Below are 25,925 nucleotides of genomic sequence, written 5' to 3'. Positions count from 1 at the left end.
GGCGGCGGGGCCGAGCGGGGGGGACAGGGGGGGCGCGGAGGGACGGCGGCACCGGTCCCCCCCCCCCACCCCGGGGACCCCCGCGGGCACCAGCCCCGGGGCGGGGGAGGGGGAACCCGGGGCTGCTCCGGCGCTGCCCCCCCCCCCTCACGGCGCTGCCCCCCCCGCCCCGTTCCCCCTCCCCGAACTGCCCCGGCCCCCCCCTACCCCGGGGCTGCCCCGGCCCCGCCCCCGCCGCGCAGGCCCCGCCCCCAACTCACCCCCGGGGCTCGGCTTGTGCCCCCCAGCTCCAGGCCCCGCCCCCGCCGCGCTGACCACGCCCCTCTCTCCGCCCCCACCGCCCATTCCCCGGCCGCTCCGCCAAAATCAGACCACGCCTCCCTCCAGCAAGTCCCGCCTATCTCTCCGCCCCCAACGGCTCCGCGCCCCGCTGCTCCGCCAGCCCCAGGCCCCGCCCCGTCGCCCAAGCCACGCCTATCTCCACGCCCCGCGCCGGCAGTCGGGCCTGGCGGGAGCGGCCGGTGCGGCATCACGTGACGCAAAAGGAGGGGCAGCCTCTGGCAGCCGATTGGCTGGGCGAGGCGGCGAGAGAGCGGCGATTGGCGGAGAGCCGCGCGCGGGGGCGGGGCGGGGCGGGGCGGGGCGGTGCCGGGCTATTCAAAGGGGCGCGGGGCGCGGCGGGTGCCGCTTTCTTCCCGCGGGCCGGTGCGTGGAGCCCCCGACAGGAGACCGGCCCCCGCCGGGGAGAAGGTGGCGGCGCCCGAGCGGAAACGGGTCCAGACCGCGGGGGACGACGGCTGCGCCCCGCTCCTGCCCCTTAGCGTGGGGGCGGCGGGCAGGGCAGGTAACGGGGAACTGGGGGGAGGAGTAGGGACTGGGGCTGGGGGGGGCGACTGGGGAGGGGAGTAGGGACTGGGGCTGGGGGGGGGGAATTGGGGAGGGGAGTAGGGACTGGGGCTGGGGGAGTGGCACTGGTCCCAGTACCATACTGGGAGCCCACCCTCCCTCCCTCCATGTCCCTTCCCCCGTGTCCCTCCCCAGCCCCTCAACTGGCCGCTGCAGCCGCCGCCAATTATTAAATCCAATTATTAAATCCAATTATTAAATCCAATTATTAAATCCAATTATTAAATCCAATTATTAAATCCAATTATTAAATCCAATTATTAAATCCAATTATTAAATCCAATTATTAAATCCAATTATTAAATCCAATTATTAAATCCAATTATTAAATCCAATTATTAAATCCAATTATTAAATCCAATTATTAAATCCAATTATTAAATCCAATTATTTCAGATCAGCGCTCGGTGGCGGCAGCAGCGGTCCCCTCGCGGGGCGCCGCCATTTTCCCCCGGGACACGTGAACGCGAACAACCAATCAGCGATGGGGCAGGAAGTGGCGGGGGTTACTTCCGGTTGGGGTGGGCCGTGCCCACCACGCACTGGTTCACCTGAGGGAGGGGGAAGGGGGGGGTGTTGTGGGACCCCCCCAAAACGGCCCTTAGACACCCCCCCCTCTCTAACACCTGCCCCTTCTCCAACAGCTCCAACCTCACCCAAATCTACCCCCGCCCTCCCAAAATAGCCCCCCCCCCAAATCTACCCCTTTTCCCCCCAAAACAGCCCCCCCTTGACTCCCCCCCACCCAAACAGTTCACCCCCAAATCTGCCCCAGTCCCCCCAGTTACACTCCTCTGCCCCCCCAACCATCCTCCCCCTTCCCAAATCATCCATCCCCCCAAAGCCATATTAATGCCCACCCCCCCCGAAAATTTCCCCATTGCTTGTTTCCCAAATTATCCTTGAGCTCCCCCCCCTCCCCCCCTCCATCCAAACCTCCCCCCCCCGCCTTGCTGGCGAAGCGCAGGGAGTTGAGGGTCTCACAGAAGTTCTCCTCCAGGGGGGAGATGTTCACAAACATGAGCCTGGGGGAAGTCGCGGGGGTGTGGGGTGTCAAAGGGGCCCCCCCAAACCTCCCCCACCCCCCAATAACCCCAAACACCCTCCAGACCCCCCCAAACCACCTCCCCACCCCCCACAAACCCCCCCAACAACCCCTAGCCACAAAGAACCCCCAAGCACCCCCACCCCCAAAACTCCCCCCAGCCTCCCCAGGCCCCCCCAAACCTCCCTCAACCCTCCCACCCCCCAACCCGCTCTGGCCCCCCCCAAACCTCCCCCCCCTCACATCTTGGCGGAGCCCCCCAGGGAGTTCTGCAGCAGGTAGGTCAGTTTGCTGTTGCGATAGGGAATGTGGGGCTCCTGTGGGGACAGCGGGGGTTCGGGGGGGGGGGGCCCTGAGGAACCCCCAAACCCCAGGCCCCACCCCCCCATCCCCAGTGCCCCCCCCTGACCCTCAGGGCCCTCCCCCACCCCCCCAATACCTTGTTGGAGAGGGCCATGAGGACGTGCCCCAGGGTGGGCAGGCTGGCATCAATGGGGGTCCTGAGGAACCCCCCAACCACCAGTGGCCCCCCCGATCCCCAGGGCCCCCCTGTGCCCCCCCCAACCTCCTCACAACCTCCAGGGCCCCCTTGTGCCCCCCCCCCCGCCTCCCCCTTTGTTGGAGAGGGCCATGAGGAGATGCCCCAGGGCTGGCATTGATGGGGTCCTGAGGAACCCCCAGTGCCCCCCCCCGCAAGCCCCAGGGGCCCCCCTGTGCACCCCCCCAGGCCCCCTACCTTGTTGGAGAGGGCCATGATGACGTGCCCCAGGGCGGACAGGCTGGCGTTGATGGCCTGGGTCTCCCGCAGCCGCTCCCCCTGCGACAGCGACTTCTCCAGCCGCTCGCTACCCGCCAGGTCCACCAGGCTCAGCACAGCTGGGGGCACCCCAGAAAGGGGGGGGAGAAGGGGTCACCCCAAAGCTGGGGCCACAGAGGGAGCCCCCCCAAAAAGGGGGGGAGTCCCAAAAGGGCTCAGCCTAAACTGGGGGCTCTAAACCTGTGGCCCCCAAAGGGGGGACCCCGAAAGGGCTCAACCCTGATCGTGGCCCCAAACTTGTGGCCCGGGAGGGGGCGGGGGGGGCCCAAACCAGTGGCCGTAAACTGGGTGACCCCTAAAATGTCACCCCAAACTGGTGGTCCCTAAAGGGTTGCCTATAGAGAGTGTCCCCGAAGGCTCCCCCTATAGAGCCTATATTTTTTTTTTTAACTCACTTCCCAGCCCTTTTCCCCCAGTTCCTGGGCTCCCTGGAAAAGCTGCCGCACGGCGCGAGGGATCACCCCCCTGCTCTGCTCGTCCGCCCCTCCGGCCCCTCCATTGTGTAGGTCTTTCCGCTCCCCGTCTGCCCGTAGGCGAAGATGCAGACGTGGTACCCGTCCAGCGCTGACTGTGGGGGGAGGGGAGGTGGCAAGAGAGGTGAGGAGGGGGCTGTTTGCCATTTTCGGGGGGGGTGGTGGGGGTTCAGGGGGAGATTTCGAGGGGAGGGGGGAATCTGGGACCTGCACCAGCAGCGCGATCTCCTGCTGGGAGGCAGCCGGGGGGAAGACGCGGTCGAAGCTGAAGTCGTAGCGTACGTCGCCTCGGGACTCGCGCCCCAGATGAGACTTTTTCTGGGGGGAAAAAGGGGTTTTTTTGAGGGGTCCCCAACTCCATCCTCGGGTCCCCTGGGTGAGCAGGAGCTGGAAAGCCCCCCTTTTGTCCTTAAAAAACTCATTTGGCCTGGAGAGCACCAGCACAGTGTTGTCCTCAGGGGGGAACTGGAGATGCTCCAGCCCCCTCTGGTGCTCCTGCTCCTCGGGCAACACCGGCCGCACACAGCAAAAGACACGGATGTTGCCCTGCAGAAGGGGAAGAGCCGTGATTTTGGAGGTACGGGGCGGGGGATTCAGATGATTTCCCACCCCCCCCCCAGACCCCCTCCCGGCTTCACCTTGAGCTCCTGGACCAGATTATGGAGACGACGACGCTCCATCTCCTGCCCGTGGAGCTGCTCCCCCTGCTGCTCCACCTTCTGCTTCTGGGCGGCTGCCTCCAGTCGCAGCTCGGCTGCCAGCGCTGCCTCCGCCCGCAGGTGCCCCTCTGTCACCTGCAGCTGGACCTGGGGGGGGAGGAGAACAGCCCTCGGTTAACACAGGAGGGGGAAAGACTGGCTCCGCAGGGGTGGAAAAGCAGCCCTGGTTGGGGGGACGCACACACACAGAAACCAGCCTCGACTGCGGGGTGCTGAGACAGCCCCGCTCCCGGGTGGCGCTTTGGGGCTGAGAGCAATCGGAGCAGAAAACCACCTTTTTTTTTATTTTTCTCCTCATTTTGCTGGAGGAAAGCAGGGAGATCTCCCCCCTCCGTGACCCACCTCCCTTTCCTGCAGCGCGGCCGCCAGCGCCCTGGCCTGCCCTTCGGCCTCGGCCACCGCTCGCCCCCCTTCCTCCACCTCCTCCTCCAGACGCCGCTTGTCCTCTGCCAAGCGCTGCGCCTCCCTCCGCCATTGATCTCTCTCATCCCGGCAGCTCGTCAGCTCCTTCTCCGTGCTCCTGGGGGACACGCACACCTCGTGTTAGGGGGGGGAAGTGACACCCCAATTCCCGGGGTGGGGGGCGGGGGGGGTCTCACTCCAGGCGGAGGGTGAGGAGGGTCCCCTGCTGCTGCTGTTCCTGCAGCTCCTTCTCCTGCTGCTCCAGGCGCTGGCGCAGCTCCTGGACCTGCTGCTCCAGCCCCGCTCTCACCCGGCGGCTGTCCCCCAGCGCAGCCCGCAGGTCTGACACCTGCCCCTTCAGGTCCCAGGGGGGGCGCTTGGGGCGGGGGGCGGCGGCTGGTGCTGCTGGTGGGGCACCTGTGGGGACACTGGGGGGATTAGGGCTCTGGAAGGTTTGGGGAGGCACAGGGGGGCTGTAGGAGGACTGGGGGCGTTCTGAGGTACTGAGGGGGGGTCTCAGTTTGGGTTGAGGGGCTTGGGGAGGGGCTGGGAGTTGGGAGGCTGTTTTTGGATGGGAGGGTTGTGGGTTTTTGGAGAGGCCAGGCCCTCCCCATTTTAACACCCACCCCTCCGCATCCCCCCCCATCCGGATGTTTGCCTCCTTCCACCCCTCAGGCCGGGGGTGCTTTGGGGGTACCCCAAACTCACCACCTCCTGGTCCCCATCCTCCTGCGCTCTGCACCCCAAAACACCCCCATGCTCCATGGGCTCTGCACCCCCACATTTATTCAGCTGTGTTGAAGTTGCCTTGGGGGGGTGTGGAGGGAAGCACCTGTTTTGGGGACAGAAATGCCTATTTGGGCACCAGCACAGTGTTGTCCTTGGGGGGAACTGGAGATGCTCCAGCCCCCTCTGGTGCTCCTGCTCCTCGGGCAACACCGGCCGCACACGGCAAAAGACACGGATGTTGTGTCTTTTTTTTTAATTGTCTCCTCATTTTGCTGGAGGAAAGCAGGGAGATCTCCCCCCTCCGTGACCCACCTCCCTTTCCTGCAGCGCGGCCGCCAGCGCCCTGGCCTGCCCTTCGGCCTCGGCCACCGCTCGCCCCCCTTCCTCCACCTCCTCCTCCAGACGCCGCTTGTCCTCTGCCAAGCGCTGCGCCTCCCTCCGCCGGGTCCCAGCTCCGTCTGCCGCTGCCGCGGGTTCTGGTTCTCCCGCTCCAGCCCCCGCCTTGCCATCACACCCCGCAACGCGAGGAACCCGGCCCTCACCGCCCCCATCTTCCCCCCGCGCTCCTTCAAACCGCCCCGCCCCGCCCCCCAGCGCGGCTCTCCGCCAATCGCGGCTCTCCCGCCGCCCCACCCAGCCAATCGGCTGCCAGAGGAGAGACCGCCCCTCCCGTGCGTCACCTGCCTGAGCCCCCCCCACCTGAGCCCCCCCCCCCGAAAGGTGTCTGCCTAACGGGCCACGGCGGGCCTCGGGCTGTGCTGCGGGGCTCTTGTGCTTCCTCAACATTATTTTCCACTTTCTGTGGAAAAATTGTTCCCAATATCCAATCTGAACCTCCCCTGGTGCAACTTGAGGCCGTCTCCTCTCGTCCCATCGCCTGTTCCTTGGGAGAAGAGACCGACAACCCCCCCCCCGGCTACACCCGCCTTTCAGGGAGTTGGAGCGAGCGAGAAGGTCTCCCCTCAGCCTCCTCTTCTCCAGACTGAACACCCACAGCTCCTTCGGCTGTTCCTCAGAAGGTCTCCAGACCCCTCACCAGCTCCGTTGCCCTTCTCTGGACCCGCTCCAGCACCTCAAGGTCTTTTTTTGTGGTGAGGGGCCCAAAACCGGACACAGCCCTTGAGGTGGGACCTCCCCAGTGCCCAGTACAGGGGGACGGTCACCTCCCGAGTCCTACTCACCACGCTGTTCCTGACACAGGCTGCTGGCCTCCTTGGCCACCTGGGCACGCTGCTGGCTCATGTTCAGCCCACAGTCGACCAACACCCTCAGGTCCTCTTCCTTGGGGCAGCTCCAGCCGCTCTGCCCCAGCCTGGAGCATCCATGGGATTGGTGTGACCCAAGGGCAGGACCCGGCACTTGGCCTTGTGGAACCTCATCCCATTGGCCTCGGCCCATCGATCCAGCCTGTCCAGATCCCTCTGCAAAGCCTTCCTGCCCTCCAGCAGATCAACATCCCACCCAGCTTGGTGTCGTCTCTGAAGTGCTTGAGGGAGCACTCAATCCCCTCCTGCAGATCATCGATGAAGATGTTGAAGAGAACCGGCCCCAGCACCCAGCCCCGGGGGACACCACTGGTGTTTCTAGATCTTTCAGGAAGTTCAGAGTGACACTCACAGGGAATGGACCGCAGCAAATCACGGCTCCCAGCTCAGACCCCGGGCAGGAACACCCCGTTGCCAGGTCCTACAGATGAAACCTCGAGAGCTCCCTGTGCTGAATGTGTCTAAAGGCAGCGGCATGATGTACGAAAGGATTCCTGAAAACCAGATTTATCAAAAGCGACTTCTGTAAGTCCCTGGGCAAAACTGCCCACGGTGTCACCACATTATGGAATCACAGAATCACACGGGGTTGCAAGGGACCTCTGGAGATCATCTCCTCCAACCCCCTGCCAGAGCAGGTCCACCCAGAGCAGGTCCCAGAGGAAGGTGTCCAGGTGGGGTTTGAATGTCTCCAGAGAAGGAGACTCCACCACCTCCCTGGGCAGCCTGTCCCAGGGCTCTGCCAGCCTCCCAGGAAAGAAGTTCCTCCTCGTGTTTAGGTGGAACTTCTTATATTCAAGTTTGTGCCCGTTTCCTCTTGTCCTGTCCCTGGGCACCACTGAAAAAAGACCGGCCCCGTCCTCCCGACACCCACCCTTTAAGTATTTATAGGCGTTGATCAGATCCCCCCTCAGTCTTCTCTTCTCCAGACTAAAAAGACCCAAGTCCCTCAGCCTTTCCTCATCAGAGAGATGCTCCAGGCCCCTCAGCATCTTTGTAGCCCTCTGCTGTACCCTCTCCAGCAGTTCCCTGTCCTTCTTGAACAGGGGAGCCCAGAACTGGTCCCAGTGCTCCAGACGGGGCCTCCCCAGGGCAGAGGAGAGGGGGAGGATGACCTCTCTCCACCTGCTGGTCACGCTCTTCCTGATGACCCCCAGGATGCCATTGGCCTTCTTGGCCACAAGGGCCCATTGCTGGCTCACGGCCATCCTGTTTTCCACCAGGACCTCCATGATTTCTGAATGATTCAGATGATTGCTGACCCTCCCCCAGGCTTCACCTTGAGCTTCTGCATGACATGGTGGAGGCGGCACCGCTCCATAGAATCATAGAATTTCCAGCTCCAGCTCCAGCCCGTGGAACCACTCCTGCTGATGTCCCAACTGCTGCTGCCCCTGGGAAGCCCCAGACTGGACTCAGCGACAAGTGGGAACCGGATTCCAGCTCTGGGGTCAGGAAGGCACGGATCGGGATCAAAGGCAGATGAACAGACAGGGTCCTCCTCGGACGTCGGCCATTGGAGAAAGAGCTGACCCTTTGATCCCTCAGCTTTTATCCTGAGCGTGGGGCAGATGGGATGGAACACCCCCTTGGTCAGTCTGGGGTCACCTCTCCTGTCCCCCTCCTCCCTGGGAGTGGGACCCTTCCACGCTTTTTCCCGCTTCTGACCCTCCAATGGGGCCAATGACGAAATGGGATGCCCTTGGTTGTGACAGCAATAAGTGGAAGCAGGAGCCTCTCTGCTCCTCGGCCCTTGGCGTGACGCACAGACCTTGCTCCGGGCGCTCCAAGAACCAGCGGTTTTCTCCACAAGACACTGTTAATTTCAGAGAGTCGGAAGAGGCCGAGTTGAGAAGTAAAATTACTGACCAGGAAGTTGGTTCTGTTTTGCCTCAAACCGGGCCATCAGTGCAAAAAACCATCTTTTTTTCCTACTTTTTCTGGAGGAAAGCAGGAAGAACTCCCGCCCCGTGACACACATCCCTCTCCTGCAGCGCAGCCGCCAGCTCCCTCCTTGCGTTCCTCCAGCCGCTTCTCCTTTGCCAAACTTTCAGCCTCCCTCCGCCAGGTCACCAGCTCCAGCTCCAGGCTCCTGGGGGGGGGACACGACACCCCGATTGCTGGGGGGACTCATCTCAGACAGAGGGCCTCCCACTTCCCCCGCTCCAGCCCCACCGTCGCTCCCCGGCTGTCCCTCAGCGCAGCCCACGGGTCTGTCACCTGCCCTTTCAGGTACCAGGGGGCACTTGGGGCGGGGGGCGGCAGCTGGTGCTGCTGGTGGGGCACCTGTGGGGACACTGGGGGGATTAGGGCTCTGGAAGGTTTGGGGAGGCACAGGGGGGCTGTAGGAGGACTGGGGGCGTTCTGAGGTACTGAGGGGGGGTCTCAGTTTGGGTTGAGGGGCTTGGGGAGGGGCTGGGAGTTGGGAGGCTGTTTTTGGATGGGAGGGTTGTGGGTTTTTGGAGAGGCCAGGCCCTCCCCATTTTAACACCCACCCCTCCGCATCCCCCCCCATCCGGATGTTTGCCTCCTTCCACCCCTCAGGCCGGGGGTGCTTTGGGGGTACCCCAAACTCACCACCTCCTGGTCCCCATCCTCCTGCGCTCTGCACCCCAAAACACCCCCATGCTCCATGGGCTCTGCACCCCCACATTTATTCAGCTGTGTTGAAGTTGCCTTGGGGGGGTGTGGAGGGAAGCACCTGTTTTGGGGACAGAAATGCCTATTTGGGCACCAGCACAGTGTTGTCCTTGGGGGGAACTGGAGATGCTCCAGCCCCCTCTGGTGCTCCTGCTCCTCGGGCAACACCGGCCGCACACGGCAAAAGACACGGATGTTGCCCTGCAGAAGGGGAAGAGCCGTGATTTTGGAGGTACGGGGCGGGGGATTCAGATGATTTCCCACCCCACCCCCCCCCAGACCCCCTCCCGGCTTCACCTTGAGCTCCTGGACCAGATTATGGAGACGACGACGCTCCATCTCCTGCCCGTGGAGCTGCTCCCCCTGCTGCTCCACCTTCTGCTTCTGGGCGGCTGCCTCCAGTCGCAGCTCGGCTGCCAGCGCTGCCTCCGCCCGCAGGTGCCCCTCTGTCACCTGCAGCTGGACCTGGGGGGGGAGGAGAACAGCCCTCGGTTAACACAGGAGGGGGAAAGACTGACTCCACCGGGGAGGGGCGCTGAAGAAGGGCCCCCAAGCCAAGGCGATGCTCAGCATGAAGGCGGTGCTGCCCTACCAGCTGAAGACCCTGGAGTGGGACCCCCCCCACCTCGCCAACCGCCAGCAGTGCTACTGCTACTGCGGGGGGCCCGGCGAGTGAGTACAGACCCCCCCCTAACCCCCCCCCCGCTTTGCAATTTCGGGGTGCCCCCCCCCCTTAAATTAATGAATTAATTAATCCCCCCCCCCAGGTGGAACCTGAAGATGCTGCAGTGCCGGGGCTGCGCCCAGTGGTTCCACGAAGCCTGTACCCAGTGTCTGAGCAAACCCCTGCTCTACGGGGACCGGTGGGTCCGGGGGGGGGGGCAAGGGGGGGGAAAAGGGGTGACACCACCCCCACCCCCCCCCTCCGGCTTCCTAATGGGGGGGGACACACTGTTAAATCCCCCCCTCCCCCCTGCTTTGAAATTCTTGCCCCCAGGTTTTACGTCTTCGAGTGCTGCGTCTGCACCGGGGGGGTCGAGAGCGTCCGGCGGCTGCCGCTGCGGTGGTGAGGGGGGGGGGGGCGCCCCAACTGCACCCCCCCCAACTGCACCCCCCCCAACTGCTCCCCCCCCCCCCAAAATCGCACCCCCCGAACTGCACCCCCCGGCATCCCTCAATCTGCAGCCCCCAAACTCCACCCCACCCCCCCAGCACCCCCCCAATGCACCTCCCCCACCCTGTACCCCCCCCCAAACTGCACCCACCCCCCCGCACCCCCTCATTTTTGGGGTCCCTCCACCCCCTCCACCCCCCCTCATTTTTGGGGGCCCCCCCAGGGTGGACATTGCCCCCCCATCACCCCCCATTTTTGGGGGTTTCCCAGAGAACCGTTCCCGTCATCACTCTGTATTTTTGGGGCCCCTCCCAGGACACCCTTCCCTCCACCCCCCCGGATTTTTTTGGGGGGCCTCCCCCTTATTTTCGGCCCCCCCCCCCCCAGGGTGGACGTCGCCCACCTCATCGTCTACCACCTGAGCGTCTGCTGCAAGAAGAAATACTTCGACCTGGAGCGGGAGATCCTGCCCTTCGCCAACGCCAACTGGGACGTGCTGCTGCTGGGGCCGGTACGGGGGGGGCCCGCACCCCAAAAACCACGGGGGGGGTCGGGGGAGGTCGGGGAGGGGTGGTCTCACCCCCCCTACGACCCTGCAACCCCCCCCCCCCCCCCCGCAGCTCGCCGAGACCCCCAAAGGGGAGCGCTACGGGCAGCTGCTGGGGGCTCTCAGCGCCCACAAGGACAGGTGGGTGCCTCCCCCCCCCCCGAACCCCCAAACCCCTCCTGACCCCCCCACCCCCCCAGCACCCCTAAATCCTTCCTGATGCCCCTGAATGCCCCCAGCCCCCCACGAACCCCCCCCAAAGCCCCCCAGACCCCTGCCCCCATGTTCGCTTCTCAGCACCCCCAGCCCCCCCCCTCCCCCCAGGTTCATCTCAGAGCCCCCCCCAAAGCCCCCCCTCCACGCCCCCAGCCCCTCCCAGACCCCCTAAAAGACCCCCCCCGACCCCTCCAAACCACCCCAAAGGCCCCCCCCAGCCCCCTCCCCAAACCCTTCCTCCTCCCCAGGTTCATCTCTCAGCCCCCCCAAAAGCCCCCCCCTCCCCCAAACCACCCTAGAGCCCCCTCCAGACCCCCACAAGACCCTCCCCCCAAACCCAAGGCCCCCCCATCAGGCCCCCCCCCCAGCCCTCCCCAGAAGCGCCCCTCCCCCCCAACCCCCCCTCTCCCCCCCCAGGTTCATCTCAAAGCCCCCCCCAAAGCTCCGAAGCCCCCCCTCCAAGCCCCCAGCCCCTCCCAACCCCCTAAAAGACCCCCCCCCGAAACCACCCCACAGCCCCCCCACAGCCCCCCCCCACCCCATCCTCCCCCCCCAGGTTGATCTCTCAGCCCACCCCAGCAGCGCCCCCCCCTCGACCCCCCCTCTCCTCCCAGGTTCATCTCGGGCCGGGAGATGAAGAAGCGCAAGGGGCTCTTTGGGCTGCACACGCGGGCGCCCCCCCCGCTGCCCCCCGCTTTCCTGGGGGGGCCCCCCTGTTATAGTTTAAAATAAAAAAGGCTAAGTCCGAAATAGATTCACTAAATGTTTATTAAGGTAGGAAAGCAAAAACAGCGCTGGGCGGCCGGGGAGTCACAGCTCCACCAAAGGCTCGCAAATTCAAGCAAACTGAACATCTCTTTTTATCCTCACAGAGGTCGGGTTCGACATCTTCAGTACGCCCCTCTGCTTCTTCCGTTATCTTTACTCCCTCTGGTCTGTCTTGCTTCACAGCGGTTTCAAGGCAATGTTGGTTGTAAATTAGTTTACACCCTTCCCCTTCTACACGATTGATTAGTTACAAAGTTAAAACAGGGATAACATTGGGGTTAAGCTTATCTTGTAAAAACAGGACATTCCTATACAGTTTAGTAATATAATATAGTGGACGTCTCTTCTTGTTAGGGAGTTCTCAAGACTGCCACAATAAATTACAATCCAGCTTCAGGGGAGTTTTGCAGGTGGTGGTGGCATAATTAGCTTGTGCCATCTCTTACATACATTTGGTTAATACAAAGATAAACATTCACTTACATGGACACATTTTGATAGCATTGCAGTTTGTGTAAGTCAGGACTTTCTTACACTATGTACAACGGAAATGGATAATCCTAAGATTTGATCAGCAACAAATCTTCCTCAGTTATCCATTACAATTCCCCCCTTTTCTTTTATTCACACATCCTACTTTGCTGATCAAATCTTGACAATACTTCACACGCGGCTCAGTTTCTTCTTTTTAACTCTGTGCTTTTTCTTTACAACTCGATTAGGACCTACAGCCTGCAGCATTTTTGTTTCCTGTTTTTGGATAAATATTAGCCCACCCCTATCAGTTCCAGGCTCCCAAACCCTTATGCCCCAAGTTTTCCCAGTCAACCACCCGGGATCTTGATGCTGCAATATCAATATTTTTAAAGATTTACAGTTTCCATCTCCTAATTCTAGTGTTGCCCCACTACTATCATAGCTTGGCTGGGTGCACCCTTCAGGCCACCAAGTAACATTGAGATATTTGTCTGGAGACGCGACTGGCCATCTGGCGGTGGCTATGGTTTCGCAACCCCAATAGGCACAATAATGATGATTAGGGTGATTACAGTAACCTTTTCCCGGATTTGAGCTGGGACACCAATAGCCCTTACATTCACCCAGGGTTCACACCCTGTGCCCCCAGGAAATCCCACTGCAGCTCCTATTAGTTCGCAATTGGTTAAATTAAAAGAGGGTGCTCCCGCAGTAATATTCATTGGGAGGATCCTGGCTTCATTCCAACTGGAGATAGTCCAATTAAAGGGCTGATGTGGATACCCTAATATCCTGGATATTAAAAGACTTAGTAAGATAACAGCCTTCATTTCCCCACAGTTCAATACCTCTCTGCCTTCCTCGTCTACTCTTTTGCGGAGAGCAACGGGATTTCAGTATCTTCTCGGCAGCAGCAGGTAGTCTTCAGGGGAACCCAGCTGGTATCCTGTCAACAATTTAAATATTTCCACCTGTTTGGCTGTTGTGCCCGTTTCCAGACAAATTCTATGGCACACAGTCTTAGAACTTTATACCAGTCCGTTTCATATACTTCCCAAAGTTCAGGTATTGACAATTCCCATCCACAAAATAATTTACAGATCTCCACTGGATCATCTGGTTCCCGGATATACCTTAAGTCTTTACGATATTTCATGCAATAATTTTGCCTGTTAAATGAAACACAAGACCATTTTCTGTTACAATTTAAACGCTGGCATACAACCCAACATAAGTGCCCAGAGGTAGGGTGTTTTAGACAGGGTATTCCACGGGGACCTCCTATCCCGGATGACACATGTATTTCTGTTTCTGTTTCACAACAAAAGGGAAAAACCTGGGGAGTTCCAGTGAGTTTATATAGCCCAGACCCCCCCGTTTGGTCAGGGATCCTCTCTTCACTCCAGGGTGCAAAATATACTCTCCGCAGATTATTTCCGGGTGATAGTTGGAACCATTGATATAAACTATTTCTTACTTCTCTCCTAGAATGATTCATTTACCAACTTCACTCCGTCTGATTGTTACCCGGAGATCCCCTGGTTGCGTCGTTACTGTCCACTTTTCTGGAAAGATAGGTCCCTTAATTCGGCTGGCATGAGTCCATCCTTTTTCCGCTGTCCGTACAGCCGTATCTGTAGTAAGTAAAACAACAAAAGGTCCCTCCCAACAGGGTGTTAAGGAGGTTTCTTTCCAGGTCTTAATTAATACCTGGTCTCCAGGCTGGACTCGGTGCAAAGAGATGTCCAAGGGGGGTCTTTGTACTACCAAGCCCTTCCTTCTTAGTTCCTGTCTTCTTTTTGTGAGTTCCAAAATGTATTCTGTTAATATTTTATCTTCAACCTTTGGATGCTCTACTAATAACCCAAAATCATAAGGCATCCCATACAACATTTCAAAGGGGGATATACCAGTATCTGTTCTTGGTTGGGTCCTAATATAAAGCAAAGCCAACGGTAAACATTTAACCCAATTCATTTTTGTTTCCACCATAAGTTTAGTTAAGTGTTTCTTTATTTCCCCATTCATTCTCTCTACTCTTCCAGAACTTTGTGGGTGCCAGGGGGTATGATACTCCCACTTTGTACCGAACAATTCAGTTATTCCTTTAATCACTTTAGATGTAAAGTGTGGGCCTCGGTCTGAGTCTATTACTGCAATAGTTCCATATCTCGGGATAATTTCTTCCAACAGAATTTTAATAACTGTCTTGGCAGTAGCCCTTACCACTGGAAAGGCTTCTACAAAGTGTGTGAGGTGATCAACCAAGACTAATAAATACTGATATCGCCCGACCTTCGGCAATTCGGTAAAATCCACCTGTATTTTCTCAAAGGGTCTCTTAGCCAGTTCCCGACCCCCTTGAACCTTTTCCCTCAGTTGTCGTTTATTCACTCTGCGACACGTTAGACACCCTTCTAAAATTCTCTTGGCCAGATTGTAGATTCCAACACAGGCATAGTTCGTTTCGAATTGATCTACTAATGCCTGAACCCCCCAGTGTGTTTTATCATGCAACTTGTTTAATACTTTTCGAGCTAGTCCTTTTGGGAGAATCTCTCTGCCATCCGGTAGCAGCCACTTATCACCATTTCTTTTTGCTCCAATTTGTTTTAACTTATCCAATTCTTGGAGGGTGAATGTCTTATCTAATTTTAGCCGTTCAGGTTCTTCTCCCAATGTCTGAACTATTAACAATGTGGCCTGTTTCGCCTCTGCATCGGCTAGATTGTTCCCTCTTACTGTATGTGTTAGTCCCTTCTGATGTCCGTTTACATGGACTATAGCTATCCTTAGTGGACCTCGTAAGGCCTTTAAAATCTCCTGGATTAGTTTTTCATGGACTAATCCCTTTCCTTGGGTGTTGATTAAACCTCGCTCTTCCCAAATTTTTCCAAAAGTATGTACCACCCCAAAGGCATACTTTGAATCTGTATAAATAGTTCCAATTTTATTTTCTAAGAGATTTAATGCTCTTAACATGGCATATAGCTCGCACGCTTGTGCGGACCATGCTTTACTTAATGGTCCTGATTCTTTTACCTCAAAGGTATGCCCATCCACAATAGCATATCCTGATTTCCGTTTTCCTTCGACCACTCGTGAAGAGCCATCCACAAATAATTTTTCTCCTTCATCCAGTTCATATTCTTCTAAGTCTTCCCTTATCTTAGTCTGTAAATTTATTAGTTGGAGGCAGTCGTGGGTCAAATTTTCTTTAGGTTCTCCGTACAAAAATTGGGCGGGATTTTGAATAGCAGTGGTTTCCATTTCTAGCCTAGGGGAGTTGATTAAAATTCCCTCATATTTTAACAATCGACTATCTGTAAGCCACTTATCAGCCCTTTGTTGTAATACTCCCCGAATGTTATGGGGGGTGTATACCTTTAGTTCACCTCCTAAGGTGACTTTTCCAACCTCTTCTACCAGTAATGCAGTGGCCACTATGGCCTGCAGGCAGGTGGGCCACCCGCGGCTTACAGGATCCAGTATTTTAGAATAATATCCTATAGGCTTTCTTTGTCCTGCCCACCCTTGGGTCAGAACCCCATAAGCAGTCCCATTATCTACATTGATAAAAAGTTGAAAGGGTTTTCGGATATCGGGTAAACTGAGGACAGGTGCTTCTATCAGATCTCTTTTTATATTCTCCCAGCGATTGTCATCCTCGATGGACCATTTTACTAATCCGTTTTTAGTTAATTTTTCATACAAGAATTTTACTTTACTACTGTAATTTTCTATCCACTGTCGACAATACCCTAATAATCCCAATAACTGTCTTATCTGTCTTTTATTAGTGGGCGCTGTTAGAGACAAAATTCCTTTTACTCTTTCAGGATCTAATTTCTTATGTCCCTTTGTGAGCCAATGCCCTAAGTATTTTACCTCTTCTTCAGTAAACTGTAATTTGGATTTAGCAACCTTTAATCCTTTGAGGCCTAAAAAGTTCAATAGCTTGATGCTCTCATTTCTGACTTCTTCCTGAGTCTTTCCAGCAATTAGTAAATCATCCACATATTGTATTAGGATTTGTCCCTGACCTAATTCGTAAGATTCTAATAACTGTTCCAGAGCCTGTCCAAACAAATTTGGGGATTCTGTGAATCCCTGGGGCAAAACGGTCCACCGTAACTGTTGTTTCCTATGCGTCTTGGGATTCTCCCACTCGAAAGCAAAATAGTCTCTGCATTTTTCCTCTAATGGACAGGCCCAAAAAGCATCTTTTAAATCTATAACACTATACCATTTATAATCGGGACTTAACCGATTGAGTATAGTGTGAGGATTAGCCACCACAGGGAACCGGGTAACGGTTTGTTCATTTACAGCTCTCAGGTCCTGTACTAAGCGATAAGACCCATCTGATTTCTTTATGGGCAATATGGGAGTATTATGGGGAGACATACAGGGTTCCAGAAGCCCTTGGGCTAAAAGTCTCTCAATTACTGGCTGCAACCCTTCCCTCCCCTCTCTAGAGATGGGATACTGTTTTATCCTAATTGGCCGGTCTGGGTTTTTTATGGAAACCGTAATTGGTTTGATATTTAGCTTTCCCACCGACCCTGGGCTATACCAAATTTCTGGATTTATCTTGGCTTCATCTTCGGCGGTTAATAAACATAATTTTATTTTCAATTTCTCTTGGTCTACTTCTAAATTGATTCCTAATTCTACCATCAGGTCCCATCCCAAGAGGTTATATTCAGCTTCAGGGACCAATAAAAAGGTTCCCACCCCGTATTTGTTTGGGGCTTCTATTGTTACATTCCTTATCAGGGGTACTTTGAAAGGTTCCCCCTTTGCACCAATTATTTGGAGTGTATCTTTTGATTTAACACATCCAGATGGTAATCTTTGGACGGTTGATCTCTCGGCGCCTGAGTCCACAAGGAACTCGAACACCTCATGCTGAGGACCCAATTTCAATTTTATCAAGGGCTCTGTGTTTCTCTGGGTCCCCAGCAAATAGAGCCCCTGACCCCCCTAATCCTCCTTAAAAATCCTTTCATCCTGCGCCCTCTTCCGGCAGTTTCTCTGAGTGTGTCCCTTCTTATGACAATAAAAACATTCCATGCTTTGTGTATCAACCTTCTGTTTCCTCAGCTCCACTGGACCCCTTTGGGGACCTTCCCTTCCCCTGACTTGATTTTGCCCCTCTCTCACCGCTGCCATCAGAATTCTGGCCTGTTTCTTCTGATTTTCTTCTTCCCTCCTTACGTATACCTTTTGAGCTTCTCGGAGTAGCTCATCTAACCCTCTCCCCTGCCAGTCCTCTATTTTCTCTAACTTCTTTCTGATATCTGTCCACGATTTAGCCACAAACTGAGTTTTTAATAGAGTTCGACCCACTGGGTTATCAGGGTCTAACCCCGGAATACAACTGCAAACTTTTCCTTAATCTTTCTAGCCATTCAGTGGGGGTCTCATCTTTCTTTTGTTGCTCATTAAAGGCCTTATTAATGTTCTGCCCCCGGGGTACAGAGTCTCTAATCCCCTGAATTACCATATCCCGGAGGTCAACCATGTTATTTCTATGTGCAGGATCCTGGTTATCCCAGTTAGGCCGCTGCAGGGGCCATTTAATATCTCCATTGGGACCATTCAGATGCCTCTGATCCCAGTACCTCATGCCCGCCGTTCTAATCATTCCTCGTTCTTCGTTTGTAAACAAGATTTTTAAGATAGACTCCATCTCGTCCCAAGTATAAATGTTAGGCCCGAGGAATTGATCAAAACGCTCTGCTACCCCTAATGGGTCCTCTAACAGGTGTCCCATTTCTTTCTTAAACTCCCTCACATCCCCGGAGCTGAGAGGTACAGATACAAATCCAACTCCGGGTTGTGGTCCCCCCCATAGCTGTTTCCCTTAAGGGATACAATTGATTTTCCTCCCTCCTTTCTCTGGTTTGACTTCTAGTTATTCTTCGATTAGAAGGAGGAGTCTCTTCCTCAGGTTCTGTAGGTGCTGTTGGAGGGAGATTTTGCTCAGGACCTTGCGGTGGGGGGGGAGGGGGGACATAGGGTGGGGGGGACGCTGGAGGTTCGTTTACTTCCCACCTTTTCTTTTTATCATTTTTCTTTTCTTTTAATGGAAACAGATTAGCGGCCTGGGATGTGCCCAGGATCCACAAAAAGGCATATTCACTCTCCTCCTTATTAAATGGTCGTTTGTTGTTAACGTATATGTTTAATTGTTGGCATATCCAATCCTCTAAGGATCCATAAATTGGCCAATATAAATCTTTTCTTATCTGTTTTCCTCCCCATTTTTCCATACAATAATGGATCATTTTCTCCTTAGATTTTCCTTTCCGACACGGGGAATTATCCCAATATTGAATCATCAATCCTAGCGGGCTGTCTTGGGGTATATCAGGGAGCCCACCCCCGCCCCGTATCTCCTGCATGGAACCAGAAACCTTACTTTTCTTCTGGCCCATCTTCCGAGAGTGCCTTCTTTCACTCAAATTTCACTCGCTTCCCTCCGTTCGTGGCCCACGTCCTCGCGGACAATGGGAACCGCACTACTAGGAGGACCACACTCACTTCGCCCGGTGGGCTACTAAGCCCAGTGGACGTCTCAGTCACTCGCACCCCGGGTACCCAATCCCCGACCGAACGGAACCGCAATATACTCACTCACTCCCGAGTCTTCGTCCGGCTCTTCGTGCACAAAAATTACGGGGAACTGCAGTATCTCCTTTCTATTTCTTTTTGCTTTCCTACCTCAGTTCGGAAAATCCAGGTGAGCTAGGTCGGAATCTCCTCCAGGACCATCCGAAGATGGGGCGCCCTCCCAGAGTTGAATTCCGAGTCAGCTGTCTGGATCCGAGTCACGGCACCAAATTTGTTATAGTTTAAAATAAAAAAGGCTAAGTCCGAAATAGATTCACTAAATGTTTATTAAGGTAGGAAAGCAAAAACAGCGCTGGGCGGCCGGGGAGTCACAGCTCCACCAAAGGCTCGCAAATTCAAGCAAACTGAACATCTCTTTTTATCCTCACAGAGGTCGGGTTCGACATCTTCAGTACGCCCCTCTGCTTCTTCCGTTATCTTTACTCCCTCTGGTCTGTCTTGCTTCACAGCGGTTTCAAGGCAATGTTGGTTGTAAATTAGTTTACACCCTTCCCCTTCTACACGATTGATTAGTTACAAAGTTAAAACAGGGATAACATTGGGGTTAAGCTTATCTTGTAAAAACAGGACATTCCTATACAGTTTAGTAATATAATATAGTGGACGTCTCTTCTTGTTAGGGAGTTCTCAAGACTGCCACAATAAATTACAATCCAGCTTCAGGGGAGTTTTGCAGGTGGTGGTGGCATAATTAGCTTGTGCCATCTCTTACATACATTTGGTTAATACAAAGATAAACATTCACTTACATGGACACATTTTGATAGCATTGCAGTTTGTGTAAGTCAGGACTTTCTTACACTATGTACAACGGAAATGGATAATCCTAAGATTTGATCAGCAACAAATCTTCCTCAGTTATCCATTACAATTCCCCCCTTTTCTTTTATTCACACATCCTACTTTGCTGATCAAATCTTGACAATACTTCACACGCGGCTCAGTTTCTTCTTTTTAACTCTGTGCTTTTTCTTTACAACTCGATTAGGACCTACAGCCTGCAGCATTTTTGTTTCCTGTTTTTGGATAAATATTAGCCCACCCCTATCAGTTCCAGGCTCCCAAACCCTTATGCCCCAAGTTTTCCCAGTCAACCACCCGGGATCTTGATGCTGCAATATCAATATTTTTAAAGATTTACAGTTTCCATCTCCTAATTCTAGTGTTGCCCCACTACTATCATAGCTTGGCTGGGTGCACCCTTCAGGCCACCAAGTAACATTGAGATATTTGTCTGGAGACGCGACTGGCCATCTGGCGGTGGCTATGGTTTCGCAACCCCAATAGGCACAATAATGATGATTAGGGTGATTACAGTAACCTTTTCCCGGATTTGAGCTGGGACACCAATAGCCCTTACATTCACCCAGGGTTCACACCCTGTGCCCCCAGGAAATCCCACTGCAGCTCCTATTAGTTCGCAATTGGTTAAATTAAAAGAGGGTGCTCCCGCAGTAATATTCATTGGGAGGATCCTGGCTTCATTCCAACTGGAGATAGTCCAATTAAAGGGCTGATGTGGATACCCTAATATCCTGGATATTAAAAGACTTAGTAAGATAACAGCCTTCATTTCCCCACAGTTCAATACCTCTCTGCCTTCCTCGTCTACTCTTTTGCGGAGAGCAACGGGATTTCAGTATCTTCTCGGCAGCAGCAGGTAGTCTTCAGGGGAACCCAGCTGGTATCCTGTCAACAATTTAAATATTTCCACCTGTTTGGCTGTTGTGCCCGTTTCCAGACAAATTCTATGGCACACAGTCTTAGAACTTTATACCAGTCCGTTTCATATACTTCCCAAAGTTCAGGTATTGACAATTCCCATCCACAAAATAATTTACAGATCTCCACTGGATCATCTGGTTCCCGGATATACCTTAAGTCTTTACGATATTTCATGCAATAATTTTGCCTGTTAAATGAAACACAAGACCATTTTCTGTTACAATTTAAACGCTGGCATACAACCCAACATAAGTGCCCAGAGGTAGGGTGTTTTAGACAGGGTATTCCACGGGGACCTCCTATCCCGGATGACACATGTATTTCTGTTTCTGTTTCACAACAAAAGGGAAAAACCTGGGGAGTTCCAGTGAGTTTATATAGCCCAGACCCCCCCGTTTGGTCAGGGATCCTCTCTTCACTCCAGGGTGCAAAATATACTCTCCGCAGATTATTTCCGGGTGATAGTTGGAACCATTGATATAAACTATTTCTTACTTCTCTCCTAGAATGATTCATTTACCAACTTCACTCCGTCTGATTGTTACCCGGAGATCCCCTGGTTGCGTCGTTACTGTCCACTTTTCTGGAAAGATAGGTCCCTTAATTCGGCTGGCACGAGTCCATCCTTTTTCCGCTGTCCGTACAGCCGTATCTGTAGTAAGTAAAACAACAAAAGGTCCCTCCCAACAGGGTGTTAAGGAGGTTTCTTTCCAGGTCTTAATTAATACCTGGTCTCCAGGCTGGACTCGGTGCAAAGAGATGTCCAAGGGGGGTCTTTGTACTACCAAGCCCTTCCTTCTTAGTTCCTGTCTTCTTTTTGTGAGTTCCAAAATGTATTCTGTTAATATTTTATCTTCAACCTTTGGATGCTCTACTAATAACCCAAAATCATAAGGCATCCCATACAACATTTCAAAGGGGGATATACCAGTATCTGTTCTTGGTTGGGTCCTAATATAAAGCAAAGCCAACGGTAAACATTTAACCCAATTCATTTTTGTTTCCACCATAAGTTTAGTTAAGTGTTTCTTTATTTCCCCATTCATTCTCTCTACTCTTCCAGAACTTTGTGGGTGCCAGGGGGTATGATACTCCCACTTTGTACCGAACAATTCAGTTATTCCTTTAATCACTTTAGATGTAAAGTGTGGGCCTCGGTCTGAGTCTATTACTGCAATAGTTCCATATCTCGGGATAATTTCTTCCAACAGAATTTTAATAACTGTCTTGGCAGTAGCCCTTACCACTGGAAAGGCTTCTACAAAGTGTGTGAGGTGATCAACCAAGACTAATAAATACTGATATCGCCCGACCTTCGGCAATTCGGTAAAATCCACCTGTATTTTCTCAAAGGGTCTCTTAGCCAGTTCCCGACCCCCTTGAACCTTTTCCCTCAGTTGTCGTTTATTCACTCTGCGACACGTTAGACACCCTTCTAAAATTCTCTTGGCCAGATTGTAGATTCCAACACAGGCATAGTTCATTTCGAATTGATCTACTAATGCCTGAACCCCCCAGTGTGTTTTATCATGCAACTTGTTTAATACTTTTCGAGCTAGTCCTTTTGGGAGAATCTCTCTGCCATCCGGTAGCAGCCACTTATCACCATTTCTTTTTGCTCCAATTTGTTTTAACTTATCCAATTCTTGGAGGGTGAATGTCTTATCTAATTTTAGCCGTTCAGGTTCTTCTCCCAATGTCTGAACTATTAACAATGTGGCCTGTTTCGCCTCTGCATCGGCTAGATTGTTCCCTCTTACTGTATGTGTTAGTCCCTTCTGATGTCCGTTTACATGGACTATAGCTATCCTTAGTGGACCTCGTAAGGCCTTTAAAATCTCCTGGATTAGTTTTTCATGGACTAATCCCTTTCCTTGGGTGTTGATTAAACCTCGCTCTTCCCAAATTTTTCCAAAAGTATGTACCACCCCAAAGGCATACTTTGAATCTGTATAAATAGTTCCAATTTTATTTTCTAAGAGATTTAATGCTCTTAACATGGCATATAGCTCGCACGCTTGTGCGGACCATGCTTTACTTAATGGTCCTGATTCTTTTACCTCAAAGGTATGCCCATCCACAATAGCATATCCTGATTTCCGTTTTCCTTCGACCACTCGTGAAGAGCCATCCACAAATAATTTTTCTCCTTCATCCAGTTCATATTCTTCTAAGTCTTCCCTTATCTTAGTCTGTAAATTTATTAGTTGGAGGCAGTCGTGGGTCAAATTTTCTTTAGGTTCTCCGTACAAAAATTGGGCGGGATTTTGAATAGCAGTGGTTTCCATTTCTAGCCTAGGGGAGTTGATTAAAATTCCCTCATATTTTAACAATCGACTGTCTGTAAGCCACTTATCAGCCCTTTGTTGTAATACTCCCCGAATGTTATGGGGGGTGTATACCTTTAGTTCACCTCCTAAGGTGACTTTTCCAACCTCTTCTACCAGTAATGCAGTGGCCACTATGGCCTGCAGGCAGGTGGGCCACCCGCGGCTTACAGGATCCAGTATTTTAGAATAATATCCTATAGGCTTTCTTTGTCCTGCCCACCCTTGGGTCAGAACCCCATAAGCAGTCCCATTATCTACATTGATAAAAAGTTGAAAGGGTTTTCGGATATCGGGTAAACTGAGGACAGGTGCTTCTATCAGATCTCTTTTTATATTCTCCCAGCGATTGTCATCCTCGATGGACCATTTTACTAATCCGTTTTTAGTTAATTTTTCATACAAGAATTTTACTTTACTACTGTAATTTTCTATCCACTGTCGACAATACCCTAATAATCCCAATAACTGTCTTATCTGTCTTTTATTAGTGGGCGCTGTTAGAGACAAAATTCCTTTTACTCTTTCAGGATCTAATTTCTTATGTCCCTTTGTGAGCCAATGCCCTAAGTATTTTACCTCTTCTTCAGTAAACTGTAATTTGGATTTAGCAACCTTTAATCCTTTGAGGCCTAAAAAGTTCAATAGCTTGATGCTCTCATTTCTGACTTCTTCCTGAGTCTTTCCAGCAATTAGTAAATCATCCACATATTGTATTAGGATTTGTCCCTGACCTAATTCGTAAGATTCTAATAACTGTTCCAGAGCCTGTCCAAACAAATTTGGGGATTCTGTGAATCCCTGGGGCAAAACGGTCCACCGTAACTGTTGTTTCCTATGCGTCTTGGGATTCTCCCACTCGAAAGCAAAATAGTCTCTGCATTTTTCCTCTAATGGACAGGCCCAAAAAGCATCTTTTAAATCTATAACACTATACCATTTATAATCGGGACTTAACCGATTGAGTATAGTGTGAGGATTAGCCACCACAGGGAACCGGGTAACGGTTTGTTCATTTACAGCTCTCAGGTCCTGTACTAAGCGATAAGACCCATCTGATTTCTTTATGGGCAATATGGGAGTATTATGGGGAGACATACAGGGTTCCAGAAGCCCTTGGGCTAAAAGTCTCTCAATTACTGGCTGCAACCCTTCCCTCCCCTCTCTAGAGATGGGATACTGTTTTATCCTAATTGGCCGGTCTGGGTTTTTTATGGAAACCGTAATTGGTTTGATATTTAGCTTTCCCACCGACCCTGGGCTATACCAAATTTCTGGATTTATCTTGGCTTCATCTTCGGCGGTTAATAAACATAATTTTATTTTCAATTTCTCTTGGTCTACTTCTAAATTGATTCCTAATTCTACCATCAGGTCCCATCCCAAGAGGTTATATTCAGCTTCAGGGACCAATAAAAAGGTTCCCACCCCGTATTTGTTTGGGGCTTCTATTGTTACATTCCTTATCAGGGGTACTTTGAAAGGTTCCCCCTTTGCACCAATTATTTGGAGTGTATCTTTTGATTTAACACATCCAGATGGTAATCTTTGGACGGTTGATCTCTCGGCGCCTGAGTCCACAAGGAACTCGAACACCTCATGCTGAGGACCCAATTTCAATTTTATCAAGGGCTCTGTGTTTCTCTGGGTCCCCAGCAAATAGAGCCCCTGACCCCCCTAATCCTCCTTAAAAATCCTTTCATCCTGCGCCCTCTTCCGGCAGTTTCTCTGAGTGTGTCCCTTCTTATGACAATAAAAACATTCCATGCTTTGTGTATCAACCTTCTGTTTCCTCAGCTCCACTGGACCCCTTTGGGGACCTTCCCTTCCCCTGACTTGATTTTGCCCCTCTCTCACCGCTGCCATCAGAATTCTGGCCTGTTTCTTCTGATTTTCTTCTTCCCTCCTTACGTATACCTTTTGAGCTTCTCGGAGTAGCTCATCTAACCCTCTCCCCTGCCAGTCCTCTATTTTCTCTAACTTCTTTCTGATATCTGTCCACGATTTAGCCACAAACTGAGTTTTTAATAGAGTTCGACCCACTGGGTTATCAGGGTCTAACCCCGGAATACAACTGCAAACTTTTCCTTAATCTTTCTAGCCATTCAGTGGGGGTCTCATCTTTCTTTTGTTGCTCATTAAAGGCCTTATTAATGTTCTGCCCCCGGGGTACAGAGTCTCTAATCCCCTGAATTACCATATCCCGGAGGTCAACCATGTTATTTCTATGTGCAGGATCCTGGTTATCCCAGTTAGGCCGCTGCAGGGGCCATTTAATATCTCCATTGGGACCATTCAGATGCCTCTGATCCCAGTACCTCATGCCCGCCGTTCTAATCATTCCTCGTTCTTCGTTTGTAAACAAGATTTTTAAGATAGACTCCATCTCGTCCCAAGTATAAATGTTAGGCCCGAGGAATTGATCAAAACGCTCTGCTACCCCTAATGGGTCCTCTAACAGGTGTCCCATTTCTTTCTTAAACTCCCTCACATCCCCGGAGCTGAGAGGTACAGATACAAATCCAACTCCGGGTTGTGGTCCCCCCCATAGCTGTTTCCCTTAAGGGATACAATTGATTTTCCTCCCTCCTTTCTCTGGTTTGACTTCTAGTTATTCTTCGATTAGAAGGAGGAGTCTCTTCCTCAGGTTCTGTAGGTGCTGTTGGAGGGAGATTTTGCTCAGGACCTTGCGGTGGGGGGGGAGGGGGGACATAGGGTGGGGGGGACGCTGGAGGTTCGTTTACTTCCCACCTTTTCTTTTTATCATTTTTCTTTTCTTTTAATGGAAACAGATTAGCGGCCTGGGATGTGCCCAGGATCCACAAAAAGGCATATTCACTCTCCTCCTTATTAAATGGTCGTTTGTTGTTAACGTATATGTTTAATTGTTGGCATATCCAATCCTCTAAGGATCCATAAATTGGCCAATATAAATCTTTTCTTATCTGTTTTCCTCCCCATTTTTCCATACAATAATGGATCATTTTCTCCTTAGATTTTCCTTTCCGACACGGGGAATTATCCCAATATTGAATCATCAATCCTAGCGGGCTGTCTTGGGGTATATCAGGGAGCCCACCCCCGCCCCGTATCTCCTGCATGGAACCAGAAACCTT

The 25,925-nt window shown here is 52.7% G+C and overlaps 1 protein-coding gene and 1 pseudogene across 1 annotated transcript; one reads left to right on the top strand and one right to left on the bottom strand.

Annotated features, from left to right (window-relative positions):
* Window positions 1-1,412: 1,412 nt before the first annotated feature.
* LOC141476077 (carboxy-terminal kinesin 2-like) lies at window positions 1,413-4,041 on the bottom strand (annotated as a pseudogene).
* A 5,198-nt stretch (window positions 4,042-9,239) lies between these two features.
* Window positions 9,240-17,991, top strand: LOC141476076 (PHD finger protein 1-like). Its single transcript, XM_074164692.1, has 6 exons — window positions 9,240-9,668; window positions 9,764-9,859; window positions 9,994-10,062; window positions 10,498-10,621; window positions 10,731-10,798; window positions 17,979-17,991. The coding sequence occupies exons 1-6, from the start codon at window positions 9,559-9,561 to the stop codon at window positions 17,989-17,991; spliced, it is 480 nt and encodes a 159-aa protein (XP_074020793.1). The 5' UTR covers window positions 9,240-9,558.
* Window positions 17,992-25,925: the final 7,934 nt, after the last annotated feature.

Source organism: Numenius arquata, chromosome 28, assembly GCF_964106895.1.
Source record: "Numenius arquata chromosome 28, bNumArq3.hap1.1, whole genome shotgun sequence".
Taxonomy (NCBI): domain Eukaryota; kingdom Metazoa; phylum Chordata; class Aves; order Charadriiformes; family Scolopacidae; genus Numenius; species Numenius arquata.
The sequence above is the reverse complement of the archived record's forward strand: the minus strand, read 5'-3'. Positions and strand labels throughout refer to the sequence as shown.